This window comes from Zychaea mexicana (genome assembly GCF_025766255.1).
Source record: "Zychaea mexicana strain RSA 1403 chromosome Unknown BDB00scaffold_3, whole genome shotgun sequence".
Classification (NCBI taxonomy): domain Eukaryota; kingdom Fungi; phylum Mucoromycota; class Mucoromycetes; order Mucorales; family Lichtheimiaceae; genus Zychaea; species Zychaea mexicana.
The window spans coordinates 743,068-763,955 of NW_026516666.1; the positions used below are offsets into that span (position 1 = coordinate 743,068).

The 20,888-nt window shown below is 41.2% G+C and overlaps 6 protein-coding genes across 6 annotated transcripts; 2 read left to right on the top strand and 4 right to left on the bottom strand.

Annotated features, from left to right (window-relative positions):
* Window positions 1-237: 237 nt before the first annotated feature.
* Window positions 238-1,208, top strand: BDB00DRAFT_867097 (HAD-like domain-containing protein; the record flags this gene model as incomplete). Its single annotated transcript, XM_053126301.1, has 3 exons — window positions 238-265; window positions 359-879; window positions 1,005-1,208. 3 exons carry the CDS (start codon window positions 238-240, stop codon window positions 1,206-1,208), a joined length of 753 nt encoding a protein of 250 aa, XP_052985291.1.
* Window positions 1,209-1,439: 231 nt separating this feature from the next.
* Window positions 1,440-1,956, bottom strand: BDB00DRAFT_754034 (ribonuclease H-like domain-containing protein; the record flags this gene model as incomplete). Its single annotated transcript, XM_053118729.1, has 2 exons — window positions 1,440-1,747; window positions 1,842-1,956. Coding segments are annotated over 2 exons (423 nt in total), but the record flags the coding sequence as incomplete, so codon positions are not given.
* A 70-nt stretch (window positions 1,957-2,026) lies between these two features.
* On the bottom strand, window positions 2,027-2,637 carry BDB00DRAFT_783628 (uncharacterized protein; the record flags this gene model as incomplete). The annotated part of the gene is made up of 2 exons (XM_053120394.1): window positions 2,027-2,119; window positions 2,197-2,637. 2 exons carry the CDS (start codon window positions 2,635-2,637, stop codon window positions 2,027-2,029), a joined length of 534 nt encoding a protein of 177 aa, XP_052985293.1.
* Window positions 2,638-4,976: 2,339 nt separating this feature from the next.
* BDB00DRAFT_331175 (NADP-dependent oxidoreductase domain-containing protein) lies at window positions 4,977-6,038 on the bottom strand (the record flags this gene model as incomplete). Its single annotated transcript, XM_053116971.1, has 4 exons — window positions 4,977-5,051; window positions 5,127-5,352; window positions 5,456-5,785; window positions 5,967-6,038. Coding segments are annotated over 3 exons (568 nt in total), but the record flags the coding sequence as incomplete, so codon positions are not given.
* A 2,712-nt stretch (window positions 6,039-8,750) lies between these two features.
* BDB00DRAFT_754007 (RGase A) lies at window positions 8,751-10,423 on the bottom strand (the record flags this gene model as incomplete). Its single annotated transcript, XM_053118727.1, has 2 exons — window positions 8,751-9,211; window positions 9,322-10,423. 2 exons carry the CDS (start codon window positions 10,421-10,423, stop codon window positions 8,751-8,753), a joined length of 1,563 nt encoding a protein of 520 aa, XP_052985295.1.
* A 2,849-nt stretch (window positions 10,424-13,272) lies between these two features.
* On the top strand, window positions 13,273-17,263 carry BDB00DRAFT_797920 (WD40-repeat-containing domain protein). The gene is made up of 13 exons (XM_053121579.1): window positions 13,273-13,408; window positions 13,601-13,672; window positions 13,792-13,963; window positions 14,031-14,123; window positions 14,289-14,411; window positions 14,531-14,676; window positions 14,747-15,040; window positions 15,154-15,248; window positions 15,316-15,415; window positions 15,492-15,586; window positions 15,657-15,789; window positions 15,879-15,999; window positions 16,101-17,263. Exons 1-13 carry the CDS (start codon window positions 13,361-13,363, stop codon window positions 16,865-16,867), a joined length of 2,259 nt encoding a protein of 752 aa, XP_052985296.1. The 5' UTR covers window positions 13,273-13,360; the 3' UTR covers window positions 16,868-17,263.
* Window positions 17,264-20,888: the final 3,625 nt, after the last annotated feature.

Genomic DNA, 20,888 nt, shown 5'->3' on the forward strand with positions numbered 1-20,888 from the left:
TCTCCCTTTCTCGATAACTCAAAGGCTGCTTTGACGACCATTTTGAAGACCATCAGGTCCGGCCTCTTTAACTCCGTCATAGACTGGGCGGGCAGAATATGTCAGCTATGAGAACGATATAAAAATGTCAGCCGACCATGCATGTTGGAAATTCACAAAAAGATAGATAATGCGTCGCATGCCTTTTTATTTTCTTTTCCTTTTGTTCTATGACGTACAATTTCTTTTCTGTTACTCATGCCTGCAGTAGCCTTTGACTTTCTTGGTGAATATCCGTATATATCTTGTTGCTCTATGAATGTGATAATTTAACGGCCTACTTTATTTTTGTTGGCAACAACGACTACGACGACAATAGGTACGCTATTTTCCTTTGCGCCCGTTATTGATCGCCTCGAAGACGTGTTTGGAAAGAATGTACTACCGATGCGACAGAATGCCGAACGATTATTCTTTCAATGGATGTGGTCGGGTCTGCGCGATTACTTTGGGTCGTCCCAAGCTGGTCGCTACTGTCCTTTGATGACTGTTTTACAAAGCACACTGACACGCGCCATGATTATTGAGGGATACGCTGCACCGAGCAAGGAGCAAACAGAAAAAGTGATGCGAGCTTTCATAGAAGATATCAAGCCAGCCGCCAGCGCGATAGAGGCTTTAGAGTTGCTCAAGAAAAACAATTGGGATATTTGGGTCGTCACAAACGGAGCCTATGCAGGCACCGTCTCACTATTACGACAAAACGAAATTTTGGACTATTTCCGTCGAGGCGATGAAGTCAACGTTTTGAGTTGTGACGATCTGATGATATCCAAACCGCATCCCAAGGTTTATTCGGAGCTCATGCGACTCAACGTTCATCGGACTCGAAGGATTGAGGTATGCTTAATTGTGGATTCTTGCTCCTTGTGTATAATCTGCTTATGGCAGGTGGGCGGGATTAGACGTTTCGCTGCTCAATTTTTTTTTTTCATTAATGCAACCGTGAACATTGACGTAACTAGAATTTTTACCTCGTTGCATCGCATGCATGGGATCTCGCTGGCGCAAAGAACGTTTCGTTCCGTACTGTGTTCCTTACTACGGAAGAAAAGATATATCCAGCGGACATGTATGATGGAGTTGGACCGGACTTACAAGGGGATTCGATCTTGGAATGCGTTCAAGCAATGATAGATCTTGAAAAGAGCAAAAAACATTTTCTTTGAAGCAGTAGAAAACATCACCTTGCATCTAGACCCACTGCCAGTACACCTTTGCATAATATCTCCCAGTATATACAATCGATTTCCCTTAATTTCCTCATCACTTCCTCCGTCTTTTATCCCAATTTATACCAACAACGACAGTAAGAGTTACTGTGCCATCTTGCCCCGATATACTATGATAATAGTAATAGAAGGATGTGCTCTCTAGCGGATTTAGTGTGGTAACGAAAATCATCTTCTTTTTCTGCGTTTCGGTTTCTCCCAATACATGTTTGTCTTAAACACACAGCCGTCTATTCGCATCTTTTGAGCTATCCGACACAAGTTCCGGGCATCATCCAAACCAGAATGTTGACGGCCTTCAAATGCCATGCTTAAAGTTTCCAACATTTTGGTGATATTCATTCCTTGTTTGAATCCATAAAACTCTCTAAACATCTTGCGGATGTTAACCCATGGCAGCTTGAAATACGAGGGCCGTTCAATGTCGCTATGAGCACATTGCTTAGTAATAAAGTCACGAATATCAAAAGGTCCATCTAGAAGACGAGCTCTTAAGTTAGTGCTACTACGACCCGCATTCGGCTTTACACATAAGTCTGCTATTTGTATTCTGGAATCTTTTAGATATACCTGTTACAAATACAGCACTCTTTTTCTGAAACAATGAATGTTTGGCGAGGAACTCTTGAAATGAATTCAGTACTTCGATAAATGTTGGACTTGCGTCAACAGTTTGCTTCATGATTATAAAAAGAAACAGTTCGATTTAGATCCGATTCCTCGGCCTAAATTGCACTTTGTGTTGCTATTGCTATTTATCGTACCTGGTCAATGCCTGTCAGTTTTATGCAGTAGTCTGATAAAATTGGATTGGTTCCGGGTTTGACATAGGAACGAAACTCATCCACCTATCCATACATCGAAGCAATTAATATCATCATCACATGCAATTAGAAGAACAAAGACTGCAAAATTGTAAACATACTATTTCAAACGTGCGACCATCGACAAGAACAATAGGAAACTCGATAATTTCATTCGGGTATTCAAAGCTACCGCCTTCTTCACAAGTTGCTTCTACGTCAAAGAACAAGTAATAGTCGAAAGGTTGCTTTTTAAGCGGCTGATCGTCGCGATCTTGAGTTAATTCTGAATCTTCCTTTTGTTGCGACTTTTGCTCTTGTTGTTTTTGTCCATCAATACAGGTGGCGCCAGCAGAAGAAGAAGGCAATGGCGAAGGTCGCGTTTTGTTTCGTTCCTCTTCTTGTTGCTGTTTCTCATTCTGCGCTGCAAGCTTCTTTTTCGCTTTGCGCAATCGTTTCTTGAGTTCGGGTTTGTGTCCACGAGTGTCAAGGCCGAGATCTTGCAATGCTTTTCTAAGCGCTTCCACAGTTGTGCTAGGAGTGGAGGTTGAATCACTTTCCATTAGTAAAAAAGTATAAAAATAAGAAAGGAAGGCGGTCGGGGAAAGACGCATACGGAGCGACCCGCGCAGCCAACATACACAACAACAATTGTCGTATTCCTTTTCTACTTGCCAGTATCATAACGTTTCACTTACTCCGTTCGATACTTGTCCCTCAAGGATCATATCCGCAAATTTATTGAACTGACTGCTTTCTTGATGAAATTACATACCGCGTATGATGCGTTCTTCTCCACTGTCTGCATCAATTACTAGTAGCTTTGAAAAGTATAAAATACTTTAATCTATGCCGAAAAATGTGGATGATAGATGCGTTCTAGGCCATAAAAGTTCTATAAGAGGATGTTATTATGTAGCAGTTACTCATAGTGAAGAGGGAGGACCGACTTTATAATGACTCGCTTATAAACACGGCATCACAAGCGAAGATATATAAGAAGAGGGCTGATAGAAGGCCAGAAAGAGTGGATCAGGAAGCCGTGAATTATGGCTTATATTTCTTCTACAGATGCGATTTTTAAATAAAACTTTAAAACACTCAAGCGACTGTACACAGTCATAACTTACGCTCAAGGTATACAAAGAAATGGTGCGTAGGAAAACAAGGCTATTGTATCATGTGCTACATTTAAATAGAGGGAAGACAAATGATATGGTATATGAACAATGCATTTAGAAAAGAAGGATTCCCGAGAAAAGATGTAGTAATTTGTAATCATGCGAAAGATAGCGATAAACGTAAGTATGAGCTATGCACCAACCAAGAAGAGTCTGTTAGAAAGGCAACATTTCAAATATTCTTCGACCTCGCATTCAGATTCTACGTAGACTTTTGTTATGTAATTTATATACCGTAAGTTCCCAAATTAGCTGTTGAACTTTTAGTAGGACTTCATGTGGCGGATGCTCTTTGTAGCAGTATATATACTATAATATGAAGAGTCTCCATGGTCCCTTGACGGTGCTGTTGTCGCTTATATACGTTGTATTTTAAAGCTGCTACTGCTTCTACCCTTGCATAAAAGACTTGTCGCATACACAGATACCATTCAACTCAATATATTGACACTTCGCATTCTAAAAATCGCATTTATAATGCGTGATAATAGTACAGAGAGCAAAACATATGCAGATTTATTGTTTTTAAAGGATATACCAAACTTCATGAAATAAACCCAGGAGCGGCAAACATGACCAATGAATCTCGTGAACTTGATGTTAAATAGCTTTAAAAGCCTAGAGAAACAAAGATCGCCTGTCAGTTTTTGCATTTAAATGTTCGTCTTAACCTCTTGTATTCGCGATCCTCACGTACCTTTTGTATGTACTGCATCTTGCTTTTGCGATTTGGGAAAATAGCATCCAGAATTGTAAATCACACTGTAAATGTGTCGGTGATTACATCTGTTCATTGATTTTGGATCGTAAAGCCGCACTGTATATGCGTCGGCAGCTTCATCCTTTTTTCTCTTTTTGTTTGTTGCTTCCCTTACAAGATCGAAACAAACATAGCGTTAGAAAACCAGTCAACTAGATCTTAAATGCCGTTCAGATAATTCAGAGAATAACTTACCATTGATGATGTATGTTGAAGGTATGTGATAATGTGATGCATAGGTGATTGATGTCGAAGAGATCTTCTTGGTTCATGGTTGCTGCTCCTTTGATTATCCCAGTTGTATGGTATTGTTGGTTTTTTGGTGTGTTCCTCTTGCTCCGATTGATCCAAATGTTCAACCCAAGCCAACGATGGGATCCGTGGTTGCGTTTTCGGTGAGTGGCACCACGAGATCACCGACCCAGACGATATAAACTCGCTGCCTTCACCAGAATAGCATATGCATGCTACACCGGCCTGTGGGCCCCCATACGCCCACCCATGGCCTGCAAGGCCATCATCGGCGCCAGAACTTCTTCATGAACGTCATCTCGAATGAATCCTTCTGGTTCGTATCGATCTCCTTTAAATATCCATTATATCTCTCAAAACTAAAGAGCCAGAAAGCATATAAAGGTCCAAAATCCTCGATCGTTACGTCCAAGTGCATATGCAGATGCATATTTGGCGTGATTTGCTCTCTGCCATATATGCGTTCGACACCACGACAAAAGTCCAGCAAAAACGTGTTGGCTCCTTCTATCTCGTTCATGGTGACGGAAGGCTTGACCAGCCATCGACAGGCGTTTACGAAGCTCAGCCAGTGAGCGAGAAGATGGCGGGGCAGATGATTTTGCAAGACGAAGGGCGAGTATACGATACACCACGATTTCCAATCATCAGCGGTCATAAAAGAGAAGCCAGCTCCGATCTCCGGCATAAGTCCAGTGTTTCAAATTTATACCACCTCAGCCAAAAACCAGCAAAAGCAGCCAACTTTGATGGCTGATAACTTTTTTTTCTACAAACAAAATAACTAAACCCGAGTTCAATAACTATTCTAAAGATGCTAAAGAATGATATTTAACAAATAAGCAAAGCATCAACTTACTGATCTTTGATTAGAGTTCACTTTTTGGCGATTATAAACGGGATGCACCATATCCAAAGTTCAAGGCGAGAATTCGACCTGGTAAGCGGCGATAGGATGGACCTTGTGGGCGCGACGCATTCTGTCTACACAATGCTCATCGACAGCACCTTCCGATAGGCCGATGTGCCGAATTTTCCCTTCATTTTTCAGCTCTACCAGAGCCTTCATAGTTTCTTCGATCGGGCTGAATGAAATAAGTTGAGAAAAAGTGAGCCACAAGAAACCTTAATTCCTTTAGTGGTATACAGCAATGGCTAGTACAGTAGCATATTCAAAGTTTAGCTTACGTGTTAGGATCCGGCCGATGTTGGTAGTATAAATCGATGGTGTCCACGCCAAGACGCTTTAGATTATCCTCGCAGCACTGGCGAACATATTCAGGTTTTCCATTGAAGCCCAAGAATTTTCCACCCTCGTCTCTGACGATACCAAACTTGGTGCACAAAAACACCTTGTCGCGATTTCCTCTCGCGGCAAAATAGCGTCCGAGCAACTCTTCGTTCTTTCCCAGCCCATAGACGTTGGCTGTGTCCCAAAAACTGCAACCGAGCTCCAATGCACGATCCAAAACAGCCATGTTTGTTTCTTCGTCTGACGCACCATAAAACTCGCTCATGCTTGGGTAATCAATCATATTCAAGTCAGTCATCAGAGCTTATCCGGTGCCCTATGGTGTTTTTACATCTTGAACATTTCGTATCACCCACTAAGCATACCAACCCAGCAACAGTAACAAAGCAATAATGACTATAATTCTAAATATGCGCAATGTTGTCATGAAAGATTTCCTTGACCTACCCCATACAACCTAAACCGAGCGGATTTACAAAAGCTGCAGATCCTTTTCCGAGTTCGCATGCTTGAGCCATATGTAATAGTAGTTACGTACTTTGGAAAGATAATAAAAAGGCAGAAGGCAATTTCATGTTTGTTTTATATACCTGGAAGTGTTTTTGCTGCGGAACAAACATTTTCAGTTTGCTCAAAAAATGACGCGTTCTGTTTACTTATTTGGTAAGGTTCTGCATTGGGAGGTACTGTACATGGAACGATCGGGTTCAAATAAAGTTGCAGAGCCTTGAGCTTTTTTACTATTCTTTCTATACTAAGTAACTACAAATCCTTGAAGGCGAGTTTATGCTACAAGAAAGCTTTTATATACGCTATAATCCTCAGAGCACTGCATCTACGATTTCATCAAATAAAGTGTTACACGATTCGAGCTGCTGATGAGTTTACGTCAATTTTAAACAGGCTGGGTTATGTCGACTTTTTTGTGGTGAAGATGGACATGATTTATTGATATAGCGTGACGTTGTTATCGATATATATGAAGGCGCAAAGATACTTACATAATTAGATAATGTCACTAGGATATACATGTGTTTTCTCTATGTATCTGGCGTAGCGCCAATGTGGTGCTGGCTGCCACATCATCTGGCCAAAAAGTTGTTCCTTCAAATATATAACGCCAGTGGGTTAAATCGACCTTATGCAGAAGAAAGCTTGAAAATTTACCTTGTGTCACCCAATGATAAAATTCCGGTGTAGCACTTGAACTGTATTGTCAAATTCGTTTGATTGTAAGGCTTCGGATAGCATCGAAAGGGAACATGAAACGGGCATGTTCAACATAGTACAGTATAATACTTGGATCTTAGTTTATAGAGCGTTTTACGCGGGGTTCACGGCCTTCGTATTGACGTTTCAAAGTATTACCAAATCAACAAATATCCTAGAACTCCGTTGCACACAACGCTCATCGTCTAAGACGTAGCATATTCAAATCCTGAGCAACCTTTGAAAATACATAATACGGTGGGATTGGACTTCATCGGCGGCCAGGTAGAAGCAATCTTATGGATAAACTTTTAGCAATTTACCGAACCTTTATGATTAAATTCATCATTTGAATCTGATATTAGTACGTTTATATACTTGCTTGTCAGTTTAAATAATATTACTATAATATAATATGCTGGTTTTTTGTAAGGGATTTACAGTCCAGATTTTACCTGTCAAATGTCTGATCGAAGGGATTTAGAAAAACTGCCCGTAACATTATGATACGCTTCCAATTATTCTTCGCTCGACGGACTAAGGGCTTCGTTACAGATAGACTTCGCCGAGAGTAGCTTACTTACAAAGCACCCTGACTTCATTTTATTACACAAAGCCATTAGAAGAATATAAAAAGTAGATACCTACATAAATCACCCTTGAAAAAGCTGTATCTAGAGCCCTTAAAGATACGATCAGTACTCACCTCTATTAAATTTGACGATAAAGATTGTCTTGAAGAGGAAAATTGATGAGGTGTTGAAAGAGAATACCGGGGTCAATTGTACTGCTTCAATTGGAACATTAATATTGTGCAATAAGGACCAAAGTAATAGGTAGACTGGCATATAGCTGCAGCTCCCGCAACGCATTACAAGCAGGCGAGTACAGTTTATTCAGTGCATTTTGGATGCAGAGAGCATGAACGGATGAAGATGGAAGTATCATAAAGACAAATGATAAAGAAAACGAACAAGCCAAATCGGATCCTTCCTGCAATAGCACAGCAGCAACACCAAAATCTGATGCATCCGTTTCAATGATATAAGGCTTATCCGGATTAGGCGGCATCAAGATGGGGGCGTCACACATGTGTGCTTTAATCTGATCAAAGCAACCTGGCACTCGGGATTCCACGTAATCGCCCTTTTCTTCGCTCCCGTTCCTTTTGTCAAGTCAGTGTGAAAATGTATTTGCATGCTACCTTTTAAGTCTTTGGAGTTATCGAAGGTTGAAATTTAGTAGATGTGCAGTTAAACCGAGTCGACTGAAGTATGAACCATACACGAGTTCAAGTTGTATCGGGCTTCGGTGTACAATATGTAGTGGCGATCGTTTCTTATAGTAGATTGAATTTTTCGATAACCTTTCTGTCAGGTGCGCTAAGGAAGAAGCATTGGTGATACAGTGGCAGTGGGCAGCTGTTAGTAGCTCAAAATCAACTACATTCTAAACTTAAAAGTATCAAGTCCATACGTATATCATAAAATTTTAATCCCTCACCCACATATCATACATCATTATAAATATCTTTTACCGCTTAACATTCCTCCTTTCCTTCCTTAATATCAGACCCCATCTGATTAGTTAGTTTGTAAAATTCGCCCCAAAAAGAAAATCATTCTTATAAAACTTACTATCACACCCGTCTCTCTATGCTTCATCTACGTACTGTTTCTAATCAACATAAGTATATAAAGTAAGCCATACGCATGATCGTATACGTGCTTCAAATCACAGAATAGAAAATTCTGTGTACGCCGATTAAACAAGAGAATTGCTCGATATGTATAACGCCCATGAAACGTATTATGTATATAAACAAAAAGATGCCGCTGCAGATCAAAAACAGCTTTCTTGTTCTACTACTGACAATTTATTATAGTTATGAAAAAGTGTACACATGTTACAATATCATTTGATTGGATATTCAAAAAGCAGCATTAAACAAACAACAAAGCACCGTTAGTTTTCATCTTCATCCTTTCTGGATTCTTGCTAGTGAGACTTCTTGCATTGTTTTCAGTGATGATGCCTCTTTCTGTCATGCTTGTTTTGGCGATGATGATGATGATTACGCTTGGTGCTAGACTCGGTCGGAGTAGCGGTTGCGCTCTCTTCCTTGGTAGTAGTGGTGATAGTAGTAGGTTCAACGGTGGTAGTAGTGGTAGTGGTAGGTATAGTTTCGGCTGAAACAGATTGAGCTGCTGCAACCGTCTTTATCGATTCTTTGCCAGCAAGAGGGCTGATCGGGGGAGTATCCGGGAAGAAAGATGCGGGAATGGTGGGAATCGGAATGCTGACGGTAAATCCGAAGCTATCTTCAAGATCTTCAGCCATTGTCGGAGCAGCGTAATTGGAAGGGGCAACCGTCGTTGTAGCATGGATTATTTCATACGCAGTGGGAGTAGGGATATTGTCCTTTAAGCAGGCTCCGGTACCATAAGCAGATAGACATATGTTGTCAAGGATTTCACCAGACTCTGTAAAATGTATAGTTTCGTATCATAGTCAGCAATGATTTCGAAAATTGAAAGGGAGGGAAACATTCTAATGATTTATCCATCCTGGTGTATATATATGACAAAATTACCTGTCCACATGGCGAAATCGTCAATCTTGATATCTGTACAAGGAGCACCATCGGCGCAGAGCACCTTGATCGGCCCACGTTGTTTACCGTTTTCGCATGTACCTCTCCAGTTGGTAATAGTAAAGTTATTGAGCTGAACGCCATCGCCATCAACAGTGCTCATGCTGCTCCAGTACTGGTCGATATTCAAAGAATACGCGTTGCTATGGCCAATAAAGTTCTCGAACAGGACATTGGAAACTGTGCCGTCGCCACCGTTGGATTTGATCATCATCATTTGGTTTGATTTATAGATATAGATGTTACGATATGTGATGTCAGAGATGTTAGTGCCACCGCCGAGTGACCCAAATGCAGAGCCACCACTCCAGTTACAGTAGATACTCTCGACCAGCATATTGTGCGATGGGTTCTTGATAGTGACGCATTCATCCTTGTTGGTTACCATGACGTCGTGGATCCAGATATTCTCGCCCCAAACATCGATACCGTCTAAACCACCGTGATCAGCACCGCGAATAGCCATGTTATAAACTTCACCGTTGGTGCATGTATCCAATGAAAAGTGGAACGCAGGAGCGTCAACGAGGGTAATATCATGGACTGAAAATGTGTCAACCATAGTAAGACGAAGGATGCGTGGCCCTCCTAAATTGCCGTCATCTGCATGAAACTCGTAACCGTTGCCCTGGATCGCACCCTTGCCAGTGCTCGAAAACATTTCAAAGTCGCGTGTACGCTTGATCATAAACATGTTGCCACCATCGGTACCGGTTCGATGAATTGTACCATCAAGTTGGATGGCCCAACCCATTTCACCGCCGCTAAGAGTCACCCAGGTTTCCATTGCATAGTCGCCTTCGGGAATGTAAACGATACCTCCGGCATCACGACAGTCCAACTGAGCATCATAAATGGCAGGGCCAACGTCTGTAGATTTATCTGCTACAGCACCATAATTAAGAACGTTACATATTTTCCTGGCAGATTTGTCAGCAATAGAGGTTTCAGGACCGACAGAGCCAGTAAGTTGACCTGCTACAAGAACAGGAACGACTGCAGCAATCGCAGAAAGGAGTGTGGTGGTCGTAAAAGCACGCATAATTTTGAGCTATTTTATCATAGCAAAGGGGAGGAAACGAAATTAAAATTTAGATCCTGAATAACCACTTATTGTCATGACAAAGTACAACAAACCAAGCAACGATAACGGTTAGGGCTGCGTGCGATATAAAAAAAGAAAGGAAAGGGTGGGGAGCTAAGTCTAAGGGGAAAAGAAAAATAAAAACTGTGCTATTTAAATAGCTCAAGCCATTGTAAACCCGCGGATTTTGATGTTTCTACGCTCAGAGCAGCAATAGCACTAAACATATTGCTGTGGTTATTGATGCAAATCATACTTTCTGCTACACAGGTTAAATAATATCACTTCATGAACCTTTTCATTTGAAAGGAAGAAGGCATCATCGCATATGTACTGTTACTAGAACATGCAATAAGTAATAAATCAGATCACTGAAGCTAATGCACCTTCTCGAGATCCATCAAACTTGGCGATGGTGGTGAAGACATCAAAACTTTGATGCATCGGGAAAATCGGGGGATAAACAGGCTGACATCGGGTTTGTCTGTGTTAAGAATGACAGATGTGTCACCGTTGTCATTTTCCTAAACAGTCAAGCTGCAAATCATTACTTACCTCTAATGAAATCGATTACTAGGTATAGGCATTATTCCCGCAAAGCAATAGAGCTACTTTAGTGCATTTGCAGCTGCTTGGTGTTACCTTATTGGATTGGAAGATTTGCTTATAACGCAAGAAGCCCGTGTTGTTAGTACAGAATAATCTGAAGTCTAACCTTGCATGGTCCCGTTGACGTTCTTGATCCTGTCAAGCAATGTTAGGCGGAGCATATTTCTCGCGTCCACAGGGTCTTTACTATTACACAACACTGTTACATACTACGCCTGATGTTGTACTTTTAAACGCTCTTTGCACCTGTTTTCCGTCGGTCCCATCCGTATACATTGACTCTCTTGCATGGCCAGCATTTATGAACTCCTCATCTCGTATGGCTTGAAGCTCTTCATTATATCTATGCAAACGAGCCATAACACCTTCGGCGATAAGAGCTAATTGACTCGGTGCGATTGCTTAGCATTAGTAAAATATAATAGGCTTTTACCTTATCCACAATGCAACTCACATTCACAATTTTGCTTCATTACAAAGAACAGATGTTTTTCGCGCGTACTTTTATTGCCAGCAAGCGTTATATAAGCAGTAACCCACTAAACATCGTATTGAAGGCACCATGTCCCAAATCGCTTTTTATCTCGTAAACAGGAATATAGCGATGAAGCAATAGTACCTGATCCTGAAAAATGAAAGTTCCATTTACATAGATTTTGTTGTTTTCTGGATCCATAGGCAGAATTATCGTACTAAAAAGTTTACCTGATGTACACTATAAAGATTTGTCCCTCTTCACCATCTCTAGTAAGGTTATGATGAAATTCCCCTGTAGTTTCTGCAGTATCATGTTATTTTCCCTTGTGGTCTCTACAGTGCCACAGTTCGTCTGATAGTAATGATGTAGTATTACTGGCTTCAACAGCATGACACTCCAGACCTTTTGTCACCAAGTTGCATATTTCCAGTTACTGTAAAAATAAGTGGTTACAACCAATTTGAGGTCGCCCTCGCCTAAAAGCAGAAATTGCTACAGTACGCGCTCGTTAAACCGATCACCCTTAAACCGATATTTCGTTAAACCAATCACTTCCCCAAGATACCAGCTCGGTAAGCAGTAAAATATCGGACGTTCGCTAAACCGATCACCGATCACTTGTCCCACGATTGATCGGTTATTTTTGGTTAAGTTATTAAGCTTAATAGCTTGATTGGCGAAATTGGTGTTATGAGATTGCATCAATTTCAAAGACCTGGTTCTTCTCTTCACAGATGTTCAGAGTCTCAATGGCTCAACAGTAATAGGAAGATCGTCTACCAATTGCTGGTATTTTCGTTTAATCTTCGCTATCGCCTATTTGATGACTTCCTGTTCTTCTTCTTCTTCTTCTTCTTCACCCCTCAACAACTTGCATCCCAACCTGAAATGTATATAAATATTACATGTAATAGTGTAACATCATAAGATGATCCTTAAAACAGAGGTGATCGGTTTAACGAGCGGTGTTCCAAAGAAAATCTCTAATGGTAGCAGAGAGTGCTGTAAATGTCCGCACCTCGAGGAAACCTACCCTTCATTATTTAATGTGGGCTCGATCAGCTGCTACAGTACGTGGAATTACATAGTTCTGTCAATACAAACCTAGAAAGTGCTAAGCACATCATAGAGTATATATATCGCAAACGAGTGATATATAATCGATATGTTTTGCTAATTCTAATAAGCACCACCATTCATCCCAATAGATGGATATTGCCCAAACCTATAGCAGCAGCATCGAGAATATAATAAAGAACTAAGGTTCAGAGCATCAAATATACATTATTTAGACGACAATTTGAAGACAACACATTATAATTCCTGCTCGTAAAGATCATGTATACCCTGGTTTCTTATCCTATGAGCGTATTAGCACCTCTCGGCCTAATGATGTGATTCTTGTATGATACCATGATCAGATGGCACATATCCTTCTGTCTTCCTCACCAATGAGATCTATCAGGTAGTTGCATATGCTATACGTGTACAGAGCTCTTGTAGTATGGGCGGAGGGAACCACTATTACCCATCATCAAAATGAATTCCGTACGCTGATAGGTTTCATGAGTGATCTAAAATAAAGCAACTGGAAACTAATAGTCTGTGACGATGCGAGATAACTCTAAATTGTTGTCTCAACATCCTGTAAGCCCTAATTGATAGAGTTACCGGTATAAAATAACTGTTCTTTGTACAAATGCTACAAATGAGCAATTTTTGTAGACCCGACGCATTGGCCTTTCCGAACCCCTTATTTCTTCCATTAATTTTTTTTCTTTGCTTCTTTTCAACTTGGGCAACAAGCGATGAACTCGTTAAATCAAGTAGACGAACTTGTCAAAGAGTATCTCTTGGTAAGTGTTTGAAGCCTTGAGAGCTCAGTGCTTTTTGGTTCCCTTTCCTTCTCGTTGTTTAAAGACAATGCTCTTCTCATAGAGAATGGAAGGAAGGAGAAGCAAACTTAGTGGAAAGAAAAGACCAACATTTATTAACCTGTTCCCTTTACAATGTTAAAACTGTAATGCCGTTACAATTATGCTTTAAAGTTTCGCGGCTTTACCAATACGTATCGAGCTTTTGAGAATGAGTGCCGCGTAGACAAGGACAAAAGTTATCAGGTTAATTGTGGAGTCAACGACAGTAGTTTTCGTTACTGCTTTTAAAACACAATGAAGAGAAAGAAAAGGAAGAGGATTTCCATTATTCACATGACTTCTGCCAACGATAAATCGTGTAGGTCGACAAGATTCTCGACGAGTTGCTCGGTTACATATCCAATAGCGATATTCAGCGTTTGATCGATTATTACCGGTATCTCGATTTACGGTTTTTCTCGCGTCTGGATAGTCGGTTTCAGCGCACGGTCAAAAAATTCGAACTATGCTTGTTGCGGCATTATCTGGTTTATGGTTCGTCCTTCTATAGTTTTTCCCAGCAATTTGGAAACCCATACATTGACTCTATCTCTAAACATAGCAATACAACATAAAAAACGTGACAAGGTGATCGAGTTCTTTGATCTCTACGGCCCTGATTTACACGGCAAGCCCGAATGGTCGCAATGGTTCGGTCAGTCTTTTTTCATATTCACATATAGAATATATTATTTGGCATTGTCAGATATGCGGGAAAGAGTACATGATATCTATACAAAAGATAAAGAAGGAAACTGAGAAGGATCAAAGGATCGGCGGCTGTATATTGAATCTTCCACGCTGCTTTCTATATATGTAGCTTTGCCCTATGTCAAGAATCCGGCCACCGATCCAACGTTTGAAACGTTCTTTTCGAAACAATGGACAGACAATTATATGATATCCTTACACAATTTCCTGGCAACGACCTTCCAGTTTATGCGTATGTATGATGTGCAATGGTTAAGGAGGAAAAGGGTTGTGAATGTGTGCATATACGTGAGAGGGAATATAACCTGTTTACATCTGTGCACTTCTTCTTCATATAACGGTAATTAATAGCTTTACCGAGTTTGTTATCGTTCAACATGGATCGCGTTCAACGAAAAGTGCAGCAGACCGAAATTGAATCTCTGAAAAGTACAATAGAAAACATGAAAGCAGCTGCCGAAGCACGTGAAAACGAAGTCGCAAAGTTAAAGCACGAGGTTAGTCATTGGCGTAAATATTTATAAAGTGGAAACGAATTATGACATGACAAGTCGAAATTGATGGTAGGTTGCTGAAACTCGGCGTGAAATGACAGACGGTATCACCTTAATTCGAAGGAGAGCTGCATCTATGACCAACGAGTTAAAGGCTGGTAACGGTGCAACAAAATCCAAATCGGCGTCGACTGACAAAGCCACAAGTACCATCACAACAATGATGGCCGGTGGCGGCAGTAGTATGGACAAGGCGGCAGCAACTTTATCGGTGAACCAAGGATCTTCTCCGTCGGATCCAAACGGTAGCGCAGGCTCGGATGTGATTATTGTGGATGACGAAGAACCATTTGTCGTTGTCAGCGAGGTAATTATTTAGAGATACAAAGCATGCTACACATTTAAAGTGAAAAGATGTGGGAGAGGTAGGGAAACAAACCCCCGCCCCAGGACGGCTTAGAAAAATGGTAACAATTGTAGGAAGAGTATTCAGAGCACGCGTCCGCTATTACTCATGCAAAGTTCTCCAGCGAAGGCAATCTCATAGCAAGCTGTGACATGGATAATATTGTGAGGTAGGCTTGACTAGTACATATTTTGGTAACAGCTAGAGTAATTGTATTAAGACGACCTTATTTATAGAATTTGGAGTCACAAGGGCCAATCATTCAACCCAGTGAAAATCAACAACAATTCCTCCAACATTTTATCCTTGGAGTGGGAAGCTCGCTCAGACCGTTTCGTGAGTTAGATACGATTTTCAAAACAAAGGGACGATTGCCATCAACTCAACAGCTCCCTGTTATGTTTGTTTTTAGCTATTTCTCGGTACGGATGTCGGAACCATCCGAGTATACAACGTGGAAAACAAATCCATAGTCCAAGAATTCAATATGGATTCCAAATATCCTTGGTAAGAAGAAAAGCTGGCTTTGCGACTTACCAAGAATACTAATTACGTGGCCCTCGCCTGTCATTTTTAGGGTTACACACCTTTCATGCAGTCCTGTCGAGCCAATCTTCGTTTGCGCTGGAACGGGAAGCAAACTTTCTGCAGAAAACAAGAACCGACCAGGCGCTTTAGTTGCATGGAGTATGAAGAGTATGACTGACATTGTAAGCTGCGCGACGTTTTTTCTCTATTTATAAGAAGAGTTATATGTATGTCGCGCTCGTTAATGCTACTGCTGTTGGTGTGTTATTAGGGAACGTTCCGCTTTGATTCTGCTGAGGAAGATACTGGTGCGGATATCAACACAATAACCTTGAATCATAATGGTCAGATGCTTGTTTCTGGAGATCATAATGGATTAGTGCGCATTTTTGGTAAGGTTACTTATTTTTCAGTTGTTCCAGCTCGTAGTCGTGTTCAAGACAGTCAAATGTGTTAAATACTGCTTTTTTGTTCTACTACAACATGAATTAAGATGTACGAAGCATGAAATCTATTATGGAATGGAAAGACCCATCTAATCGACCCTGTTGCGTCGCCCAGTTCAGTTTTGACGAGAATTCGATCTATACCGTCGATTACAGCGGCCAGCTTTCACAGTGGTCCATCCATAAGCGTGGTGCTAGTCTATCACAAACACAACTTGCAGGTTTTCCGCCACCTGCGGCATTCCCATCACCTGGTGGAAGTGATTCTATTGACTTGACGAGCAGCCATTCAACTAGTACGAAAAAGCCATCAGCAGGTGGAACAAATACAGCAGCTGCAACACTCCCACCACGTCCAAAATCGAATCCATCCACGTCCTCACGATCTCGTCTTTCAATCTCATCCAGTCGTTCTACACGTTTACCCAGAATTGCTGTGGATGACAGCGTCACACAGTCCTTACTTTCCGTTTCTCCCCGACCTCAAATGGTAGCATTTAGTGCAGATACCGACTTTTGTCTATGTGCATCATCCTCGCTACTTGATCTTAGCAGAGGCGTGATTGCTTCGTCATCTTCATCGGTATCGTCTTTGTCATCAATGATGTCTGAGAATAACGGCAACAACAGTAACAGCAATACAACAACACAAGGAACCATTTATCGGGTTGCGGATGGTCGACCGTCGCTACAATTCGGTTATCAGCCTATTTATCAAAAGCTGACAACAGTAGATTGGACCAGCTCATCTAATACTTGCTTACTAGGCAGTGTAGATGGCAGTGTCAAGGTCACCAATCTGATTAAAGTATAAAAAACCCACCGCATACCATTGTATTGTAGTATACAGTAGTTGTACCTTTTCAAACATCCCTTTTCTTTTCCTCCTATTGCTTTTATATATGATACCTTTTCTTTTTTCCTCCAACGCGAACCCTTTATATATCCTTCCCCTCACCTTCGTATCTCAATATAGCCTCGTTGTATGCTATGTACTGTACATTAGTAACTGCTCCTCTATTCACTTGTTGAATGTCTTTCACAAAGATTCAAGTTACGATCCACCTGTAGCGCAATAGGAGGGTTAGGTTTCAAAGTCCTCGGCAGTAGTAGTGATGGTATCACCCAATCCTGGATAATGTCTTTTGAAACTTTCGAATACATGTCCTTATGTAGATGGTCGAAGAACACTATATACTGTAATTACAAGCTTAAATATCCAATTACTTGAGGTTATGCAAGTAAGATATAATCACCGCTCGAAGCGGCACATATGTCTTTTATCAATGTTCTTGTTATTGCTGCCACAAACTTCTCGTCCAAACCCGAATGACATAGTAGTGTATATAGTCACTCGTGGATCTCTGATGCTTCTTTAAACAGTATTAATTTTCTCATCTTCCTTTGAGGTCCTTCAATTGCCCGTTCTACCTGTCTCAAAACTAATGTAACTATGGCGAGACACAGCGCGTAGCCGTGATGTGTCATAGGGGTACAGCCAGACCCCAGTTTTTGAAACCAAACTTTTTCTGAGATTTCACCGCAAGAAGAACAGCAACAGATACTGACACGCCGCATGTCTCTGGCACCCAACGTATATAGTTGAAACAGTGACAGTTCCAGACGAAGTTGGTAGTAGCCTTCTAAGCACTGATAAAATTGGTCTCTTTGCATGCATCACTGTCATCTGACCACGCTCAACCTTTTTTCCCTGCTGCCCAGCCAGGGTTGTTTTAGATCGACAAACCTTCCCAGATCTAAAGCGTGAGTAAGCATGTCCCTTGGGACGCAGTGTCTACACCGTCGTAAATATTAATCATGAATCATTTTCGTCTACTGTCATTTGATGATCGTAACTATGACTAAGTAGCATAATAAAGATGATAGTTATCCTCAACATAACTATCATAAAATGTGTACGTATATGATAAGTAGCTTCCTAGCTTTTGATTTTGTCGTCCTTCTGTGTTCTGTTATTTCTCTACAGTACTTTGAATCACTTGTTTTTATATGGGAAAATCTTCTTTCAAAAAGCCCATAGCCAACCAGGAATATCGTATCTGGGAGGAATATTGCCGTACTAGTGGTGCCAAGTCGCTGAAAGAGCTGAAGTAGGTTGTTCCAGAGCCAGTACCTGGGTTAAAAGTACCATCTCGTTCCACCGCCTTTTAAATAGACGATGTATGAACCATATTGAATTAACGAACGGTCGTCTTCTGAACTTGAGCCGATTCATTATTGTAAATATACCATATATTATATCAGTATCTATATTATTAAAATCTTTAAAAGTTAGCTGAAAAATCCAAAAAGGAAACTCTCATCCATGTAAATTCACAGACAGAAAAAGAGAAAGTAAATACTAACGCAAAGCATTCCCCAAATTCATGGGGGACCTCGGCCGCACTTTTTACCCGTGGGCTCGGGGAAATTGTAGATGAAGCAGGACTTACGCCCGGAGGCTGCCTGAGTAAAATAACAGCCGTTCGCGTGAAACGATGCAACATCCGAAGATGGGTCGAGACAGAGGCTACTAGGAACTGCGAGAGAAAAGCAAAGGGGGAGGAGAAGTGGAGGGGGATAAACTATATGAAAAACGCAATAGACGCTTTTAACGACTTCCTGGGTCAGAGCAAGGGGAGGAGGGGAGGGGGGTATAAAATATATAAAGAACGCAAAGAAGAAGATGAGGCTTTTAAGGACTTCCTCAGGTCCATTCAAAGCAAAAAGCACACGCCACAGATGGATGGATAGAACTTGACCACAGCCGATGGGCTACTTGACAGGTCGGCTTCTAGGAGCGGGATGACAGTGAAGCATCAATCTTGACCAGCATGCAGGTGTCTGTGCACTACCGCCATTCCGAGAAACAAAAGAGACGAATAGTTAATGGGAAACTGTCAAACCACACACACAAGATTCTATCGTGCTATACTTACCCATACTTCTACGATGAGACACAGGATAACCGAACACCCGGCCAGTGTAGAGCAGAGAATCGCAGCCAGAACAGAAACACTTCTTCTAGCTGGATAAAAAAAATGATTATTAGAGGGCTGCACCCACTGTGCTATATTTATTTTTTGACACGGCATTACCAAGTTGAGTCCAGCTATACTTACATTTGTTTTATCGTTTTACAGCAAAGTTATAGACAGAGAGAGATGGGGTCTAAGCCAATCCAAGTCCAAACAGATCACCGCAGAGCCATCCTCTATTAGAAAAAAGAAAACATCTATGAGCAGCTGCATACACTTTTTGACATGTCACGGCAGACATCTTCCTGGTTCTTCAAACACGCAAAGACAAACACAAGCACAGCGATACTTACTATTATGACATCCTTGGCTTGGAGGAAGAGAGCTTTGAGTTAGAGAGAGGAAAAGCAAGAAGGGGATGACCAATTCTGAAAAAAGAATAAGAGAAGAAAGGGGAGGAGAGAAAGGAAACTTTTTTGAGAGACTGCCATATTGCATACGTCATGGTCAGGAGCCCTTTCCCGTCACGCTGCTGTACACACTGCACACCTTTGACGCGTCATCCCCAACACCCATGTCATCCTACTCACCTATCATACCAATGTTCAAGTCCCCTTTTGCTTATACTTACTATCTGTTATTTGTCCGCAGGACACAATTAACCCAACCAGCATAAAGCGAAACCTGAAGTAGAATGAAAAGAAGAATGATCATGAGCAGGCTGTTCTTAATATGCAACTATTCCTGACACGTCATGGCATCAGCGCCTCCAACAGACACTCGACTTCTCTCCAACTCATCCTCACATTTCATTCCCTACCGTACTTACAGTTGTTGCTTATGTTTAAGGGTGGGATGCAAACAACAAACCGAACCAACCATTTCAAAAAGTCAGAATCCTATAGTAGTATCATAGCAGAGAAGAAAGGAGGATAACATTAGCGACTGTATGCTGTACACACACAACTTTAGACACTTCGAAATTCATATCTTCTTTCGTATATCACATCCACATGCAAAACCTCAAAGTACACTTCACACTTTCCATATTGTACTTACTCTTGCATTTGTGCTTTGAGAGCCAACGTGAAGGGGAGAAGGACCAGGTTAAGACGAGAAGAAGGTCTGTGTCAAAAAAGAAAGAAAGTGAGATAAACGGATCTTAAAGAAATCACTGTATACTCACAACCGGTTGCATACACTCTTCTCACTCACCACCATAAACATACACTCTCCGATCCTCTAATCCGTTCCAATGACACTCACCTTGAATAGCTTTGGTTTAGAAAAGTTGACGAAGAGGAAGAAGAGTGGCATGATTGCTGCGGATGCGCGGTTACATAGTAGAATGAACACATATGCTACGCGGCATTTGAGCCAGTTCATTCTATCCAATCAGATTGCTCTCTCATGGTTATGACGCGCCGAGGTGTGTGGCTCCTCCAGGTCAGAAACTTTGCTTTACAGTGAATGTATGTCATTGTGAGTAGACGGGTATCGCATTAAGGAAAGACTCAAAGGATAACCGTCATTAACACGATATGAAGCTCACTTTAAATCCTTCATCATCTGAGAAGCGTCATCGCTACAAACACGCTGAATACAAGTATCAACGTATTCACTACACTATGTATACAGGAGTATCCAAGATCTCATGAGACATGACGATCCCGCACTTGCCGATGTTCCATTTGATAAGAAATCATGGTCTTTGGTGTTGCCTTTCGCCAGGTATACAACATTGTATCCTCTCTTCTACTTTGCATCCTTTTACTATCGAGCGGTAGTACTTACACCAAAGTATGTGCATCAAACCTGTTGATAGGTCCTTCCTATGATATCATACCAAATGCATCG